At 34.3% G+C, this 7,771-nt stretch overlaps 1 protein-coding gene across 1 annotated transcript; it reads left to right on the top strand.

Moving 5' to 3' along the window:
• The first annotated feature begins 327 nt into the window (after positions 1 to 327).
• Positions 328 to 6,725, top strand: LOC136040398 (cuticle protein 7-like). The gene is made up of 3 exons (XM_065724672.1): positions 328 to 481; positions 5,036 to 5,143; positions 6,302 to 6,725. Exons 1-3 carry the CDS (start codon positions 476 to 478, stop codon positions 6,662 to 6,664), a joined length of 477 nt encoding a protein of 158 aa, XP_065580744.1. The 5' UTR covers positions 328 to 475; the 3' UTR covers positions 6,665 to 6,725.
• Positions 6,726 to 7,771: the final 1,046 nt, after the last annotated feature.

The raw sequence follows: 7,771 nt of genomic DNA, 5'->3' as shown, positions 1-7,771 counted from the left end.
TATTCAGAAAAAAAATATATAACAGTTGGAAGAAACGATAATAAAAATGGCTAAGAAAAGAAAAAAAAGAATAGTTGAATACCGAAGTGTCAAAATAGAGCAAATACAAATTTTTTCAATTTTAAATTATACATAAATGAACGCGAAACTATGCATCTCCCAAAACAAATTACGGGGCACCGCCCAATAAAAAATCCAGATCACCCATGACCTACCTAGGAATTAAATGACTAACCAGAAAACTAGGAAGGGAGTAGAAGAAAATCTGGCTTCATTAACTAGAACAGCAGAGTAATCATGAAATGGGCATGACTTGCCAAGTCAATAACCAGCATTGACAATAACCTTGAACCTGGCAGTGGGCCACGCCCTCATTCTTCATCGAGATAACTATTAAAACTCTTTTTCAAATAACAGAAGTAATCAGTTTCGAACTTGATACTTATTTTCTAAGTGATAAACTTCAACCAACAAAATGAAGGTAAATAAGCTAGATATTCATATCTTAACCTAATACCTTTAGTGAAATAACTAAAGAAAACGGTGGGACTTCAACTGAGGGGCCCCGCGCCCCTCTGGAATAGTTTAAAAAGTATTATAAATATTGAAAACTCAATCGTCTATAGATTGTTTTGGGTACCCGACTGACTGATCGTATTTCAAACTGTGAGCCGTACTAAAAGTGTGGTTAAATCCCGCCTTCTAGGGATATAATCAGAAAAAGGTTGAAATGGTTAGGGCAGGCTCTGTGCATGAAGTATGACAGATTGCCTAAAATTGTCCTTTCTGGCCAACTGTCTGGGGCTAAACAGAAAGCAGGTCGTCCACGGTTGGGGTGGGAGGAGCAGGTCGTCCACGGTTGGGGTGGGAGGAAGTCGTAAAGAAAGATTTAAGAGAAATGGGAACTTCCTGGGAGGGTATAAAGAGGGAGGCCTTTAATAGATTGGGATAGAGGTGGGGCACGCGTAGCAGAGTTTGCCTCACGTGGCTGTATGCTGTGGTAAGGTGCTGTTAGTAGTATTAGCCGTAGTATAAATATATCAGATACTCGGAGCAGAATTTTCTCTCCCCCCCCCTCTCCCTGCAATACTGCTCAGTCTCTACAACTGATTATTACTCTATACTATTTATTTGAACTTGAAACTTCATTAGAATCGTTAAGAAATTCCAAGATCATCCAATAAATTATACACCCCTCCCCCTATACTTAAAAATCAATTTTGTTCTAAGAACTTCAAAAGTTTTCAAACCATGGAAAGGCGAAGTCCCCCCCTTCCTGAAAACTATTTGGCTTTATTACAAAGAATTTGTGAAAATTACATCTAGTAGTCACCTCAAGACAGTGCTCAAATGGAACGAGCGCACTTTTCTGGCTATAGTTTTGTAGCTGACTGCACAAGTGGCGTAACTAAAGTCTTCATTTCCAAGAAGTGCAGTCACTATGCTTCAGTCACTCACAGAACTCACATAATAATTCGGTAACTTAATTTTTCAAAAAAAAAACGGACTATTTGAACATCCTCCGAAAACAAGATTTTCTTGTTTAGCAAACGGTTCTTCGATTCAAATTATGAAACTAAATCTCAAATATTTAAGAATATTTTTGGCATCATATGAATTTTTATGCAATAGATTTTTGATGCTTTATCTCCGAATAGCGAAATTCAGCAAAAAGACTTAAGAAACCAATTACGTGAAAGGGGTAGCACTATAATAAAACTAAACTACATTTTTGAATCAAGTATGAGCTGTCACGCTAGTAAAACTTTCTCAAACAATCATTTTTTGCCTTTTGAATAAGTCAAAAAGCCAATTATTTTAATCATTAAGTAAAACTTTGCTGATGAAAAATAAATTTAAATGTATTTCAGCGGCAGCATTGTTAAATACTAAAAATCACAGGTAAATCTATCACAGTAATGGTTAGGGGAGCACGCAGGGGAGTAAGAGCTCTAGCCCTGGTTCTCTCTAAAATTAAAATTTTTTATGAGGAGCCTCTTAATCAAAATATGAAAAAGAAATTGTTTTTTTATTGTTGCCCCCATCCCCAAAAAATTCTTTATACGTGCCTGGTAATGGTTATATTAATAAATTCACAAAATTTAGATCCCTCCAAAATCAGTTGTACATTTAAGCACTAATAAAAGCCTTTATTTTTGGTTCCTTTTCATGGCTTACAGGGCCCTTATTTTTAGAATCGTAGAAAATTTTCATCTTTTTACTTAAATGCAATGCATGAAAATATATTATGTATTTAGGCATCCTCCTCAATAGTTTTGAAAGTTACAAGAAAATGAGTTCGAATAAACTGCGGCAGAGAGCACCGCAATCTTGTCTCGATTTAACCTGTTCTTATGGAATATTATCCACTTTACTGTAATTTTCCAATAGATCAACTGATTTTATGAAATATTAATCTTCGCCAATTCAATATTTGTCAAAATGAACTGCAAGTAGGTGAAATCGATTGCCAAATCCTCCCCCCTCCTCCAAATATGTTGACAAGTTGAACTAATGACAGCCTCGAAATATCTAAAAGCTTAAATAGCGACGTAAATAGCGTAAATTGTTTCCAACTGTCTTGCGAAAAGAATTCCCTATTGTTCTTCTTGTCTTTGGTGTTTATCTAAAAGCTTTTTTTTCAACTATGCATTTACTGTCTAAACACAATCATTACCCACTTGTTAGTTCCAGCCATAGCAAAATCCTTTGCGTATTGGCACTGACTCTTCATTTGTTCTAACCTGGATCCCCCCAAAAGATAATGTCGTCTAACACTATGCCAGGCACGTAAGTAGCAATTTGTCGTGATGATAGAATATAGCCATTATTTAATAATTCCAATAGGAAGTGCTGTAAAATTAAGGAAATTTTGGGATTTCATAAGACTCCGGCCGGTACCCCCTCCCCCAGGGTTGGTTCTTTAATTGTGTCAAATTACACTTGGGTGCATATTTAGCAAGGTTATAAGTGAAAGGTCTATAGTGAAAGAATGCTTAAAATCACTCAGCAACTTTTTACGGAATATAGGTTACCAATAGGTCAATTTTTAAGAATGACAGACTGCTACAAATCGGGCTCTTTCGCCACCTAGCTGGGGCTAAAGGAGAAGTGGGCTGTCCTTAAAGGATGTGGGAACAGGTCTCAACAGAAGATTTAAATGAAGTAGAAATTTTAGTGAAAGGAGCAAAGATTGAATCTGTGAACAGGATGGGGGAGAGGAGAGTGTATGACAATGTTGGCAAAAGGTGTCTTAATGCTACAATGTGTTTCTAGTAGTGTCCAGCCACTAGATAAAAGAGTAAGAGTAACCTGTAAGAGCGGAAACTACTACTAGCATCAACAAATTAATTGCTTTCGTCATCTAGCATTTGGCGTTTCTTGACTTTTTTTCAGACTTCGTAGTTGTGTTTTTTCTCAGAAGTAGAAGACTCTTAAGCCAAGAACAGACTCTTACTACTCATGATTGCCACCCGGTGACAAAATCACTAGATTTTTGTGATTTGCTGGTTGATTTAGTGATTTTCTTCAATAATCTAGTGATTTATATGCAAATTTAGTGATTTTTTAGTTTTGGCAATAAAAATAGTTATAAATCAGAGGGGGTGGCAACACTGTTACTACTAAGCTACTTTTGCTAGTTAAACTAGTTTTTTTTTTTTACTATCAAAACGAAAAATGCAAAAAAAACTTCAAACGCTATGTCCCTCTTCGTTAGTCATTTTGTTCGGTGCCACCTGCCTCTCTTGTAAGTTATCCATACTATTTGCAGTAGACCATAGGCTAGAGGGATTAAAGTGGCTGGGTTCATTTTACGAATGAAGAATAACAGGCTACCAAAATGTGTGGTTTTTGGACAACCATCTGGGGTCAAACGTAAAACTAAATATTTATGGGATGAAGTAAAGAATTAATAGCTGAATAGAGCAGGGTGGAAAAAATGCAAATAACTGTTAATAGTATTAATACCGTCTCATAAGCTATGACAATTTCAGGATCTTGCGTTATTTATCCACCTTTGAGGGTAGACTTGACCCTTAAAGGATTATATTTCATAAATTGTATTATGCAGTATATGGCGGGCTTATCACCATAGAACACAAATCAACGCATTCATTAAGCCAACAGAAGAACAACATGTTTCAGAAGTAATTCTCGATTGTAGTATATGGCCTGAATCTAGTCGAGTTCGAAGAAATTTATGGTATCAAAATTATTTTATATCACGGTACCAAAATGTTGCTAATGGGTAGCTTTAGAGAGTAAAAATAATCATGCATTAAAGGGGACGTATGGGTCAACAGCTTCTACAAAAATATTTAAATTTTACTATTTTCTCAATAGTTTCCGATTACTTTCTATATTTTTTGCCTACCCTTGGCACTTTTAAAAATCCTGGCTACTTTGTGCAGAAGGTTATATAATTTATATTCTTTTTATTTTACTAAGTAACCAAAGAAAAAGAAAAATCACATGATGGGCTATGTATTAAATTTTCCTGTCACACTAGATTAAGTTGATTTATTTCTGAAAATAATTTGTATTAATCTTTTTCGAATTACAGAGTTCTCATAGGACATTTCCAAATCGCTATAAATTGAAAATAAAATCCTCGTGAAGGAATTAGACGCTGAAATTTTCAACTAGAAAATTCACTGTAATAATGAAACCCAAGGAATGTCATATTGAATATGAAACTGTCAAGGATACCAAAATGTCAACAATATACTAAGCAAAAGCTTATCTAAGGATTTGTTTTCAGAGGACCTTGGGAAATAGCTTTAAAAAGAAACATCTCTATAAAATAAAATACTCCTGATTTTTTTTATAAGGAATGGAGGGGGAGAGGGTAGAAACCAAAATTCATTTCCCGAAATCAGAACTTTATTTCCCAGAATGACTTGTATGTTTACACATTTTATTTATTATTTCATGAATGTGTTTTTCGAGGAAAATAATTAAAAGCCTAAATAATTAAAAGTCATGGTGAACCATATTTTTCATGTATTTTAATTCTCAGTTCACTCTTTTTCAGGCTTTCATTCTTGCTGCTGTTATTGCTGTCGTCGCTGCTGTCCCACAATATCCAAAGCCTGCATATTCAGGGTATAAGCCAGAGTACAAGCCATCATACAAAGCAGAAGTAAGTATTGTGAAATGAATTATATTTTCAAGATTAATTCCATTCTAGTTTTCCGAAATACTGTTGTAATTGCAATTTTTGCTACAACTTAAAAATTTTGAAGTGGAAAAACTTTGAAATATGATGAAAATGATTTTTTATTATTTGGAACTTCAAATCAAATTCAAAATCTGAATGAAAAAATATAAGTTCCAAATTGAATTGAAAATTCTTACAAAAAACTGAGAATTGGTGTTTCGTAAAATTTAAAAAAAATATTTGTAAAAATGTGAAAGTTTATGGAAATCTGATTGTGAGGTGGATTTAACTTTATGCATCGCTCACTCATTCTGTTATTTCAACATCCTAACCACCAGGGATATGACTGTTGGGGAAACTGCCAAGGGGATGGATAGAGAATATCACCCTCAATTTTTTCAAAATCAGAAATGTACCTCAAATTTGCAAAAAGTTATTTAAATCTAATTTTTTATACTGTTTGGATAGAAAATTTTCTGTTTGGTTGAATTCAAAATTTGGAAAACTTTAATTAAAAATTTTATTTAAAAATATGTGACATCTCATTTTATTTATTTTTTATTTTTATTTTAGCCAAACAAAGCACTATGTACTTAACCGTATCTAGCGAGGGGGATGCCTGGCTTGGACCATCAATCCTCCCTAAATTTTTGTCTAATTCTAAAAAAACATAAAAAAAACTTTTGACTAAAGAAACCTCAATAATCACCTGGTTGTTTTGCATCCCCGCCCCTAAAAAAATCCCGGATACGGCCCTGTGAAGAGCATAGCTTTTCCATTGGTGGCTTTCGTATACATGGGCAAGCTTATGAAAAGTACCAAGTCAAATAAAATAATGGGATCAAATAAGTAGCAGGTCTTTTAAGGTCTATTAAGTCTCCCTTAAAAAAAGGGTATAAATCAATTAGTACGTACCAAGTTTGTTAGATGGACACCATACGTAGTGGGATGAGACATAGCGTGGCAGAAGCTTAATCGTGCTTGGTTGAAAGGACTTTTTGGGCGTGAAAGAACCCACTTAACAAAATGTAACCACTTGGCATAGAACATTATGTGCGAGGTTTAATAATGCTTAGACCTCGAGATCGAGGTCTCATACTCACGTTCTTCCTCTCAGACTAACATTCCTTGTTTTTACAGTATGCTCCAGCTCCTTACAACTTTGCATGGGCAGTAAAGGATGACTACACTTACAATGACTACAAACACGAAGAAAGCTCCGACGGAAACGGATACGTCAAGGGCAGCTACCAGACTCTTCTTCCAGATGGCCGTGTCCAGACTGTGAGCTACACCGCTGATGATTACACAGGGTATGTTGCTGATGTTCAGTATTCTGGAGAAGCTAAATATGACTACAAGCCAGCATACAAACCCTCTTATCCAGAACCAGCATACAAGCCATCCTACGCAGCACCAACGTACAAAGCCCCAGCATACCCAGCACCTTCATACCCAAAGCCTTCTTACAAAGTACCAGCCTACCCAGCCTCTAGATACTAAATAAATAAAAAATCTTTATTAAAATATTTTTATATTTGGAAATAAAATCTACAAGTGATAACCAGTCATTATTTACTTTATTTTGAAGTTTGAAACACAGAAGTATGACAAAAGTTCAGCATTTGCTTTGAGCTGTAAGATAATTTTGAAAAGCCTATCCCCAAATTATGTTATTAAGGAGAAAATCAGCCCTGTTGAAAAAGGAACAACAACTTGTCGATAGAAGGGGTAAATAAATGTCGTAGGGGTAAATAAATAAGTAGTTTTACTTTAAAAAATGATAAGAGTTGTGGTGATAAGCTAAACAATTGGCTTGACTCCTACAGATCCATGAAAGTCTAAAATTGATTGTTAATTACTTTGTTAATAGTTAAATTATAATCCTGAATTATATACTCTAAATATTTAGAAAATTAACAATTCAAAGAAATTATAAAAACATCACAAGTGTTTACAATTTTACAGTTAAAATACTTTTACAATATAGTTATATAATTGCGTTATTAATAATTTACGCCTTCATTACCCTGGCAGATTAAATTATTTAGAATTAGGAAAATACTGTTACAACTTTCTAAAGGAAAAATCTCCGAGTCCTTTAGAGCCTCTCACCCCGGGAATCAATAAATGACGAAGAGGTATATAAGTTGATTCTAGTTATTTGCCAGGTGATTGAGCATAAGACTAGATATAACAAGTGCATTTTTAGCCTTTTGTTTTTCCACAAGTCTGACAGGGCAACCTAATTACTCATAATTTTACTTCCTTTATATAACCTAAAAGTCATTCAATTTAATAGTTACACTGGTATGTTTCTATTATTTTAATTACTTTTTTTACAATTCATTGTATCTTCAACTAAAATTCAAAAGGTGAAGCACAAATGTTGAAACTATCTAGAAACTATACATAAAGTCGAAACCCTTTTTTAGGTTGCCTAAAACCGAATCCTGTAGCTTGGTTGTGGGAGTTCAAATGACATTGTATACGGCTGTTTTTCAAATTGAAATTTACATATTACTCCATTAAAGTATACACTAAACCGGTTCGTTCAATTACTTTCCTTATTCAATTCAATTTATTTACAACCCATCTTCTACAAAAAGA

The sequence above is a fragment of the Artemia franciscana genome, chromosome 20, assembly GCF_032884065.1.
Source record: "Artemia franciscana chromosome 20, ASM3288406v1, whole genome shotgun sequence".
NCBI classification, from domain to species: Eukaryota; Metazoa; Arthropoda; class Branchiopoda; order Anostraca; family Artemiidae; genus Artemia; species Artemia franciscana.
Note: the sequence above shows the minus strand (reverse complement) of the source record. Positions and strands in the feature narration are given on the sequence as shown.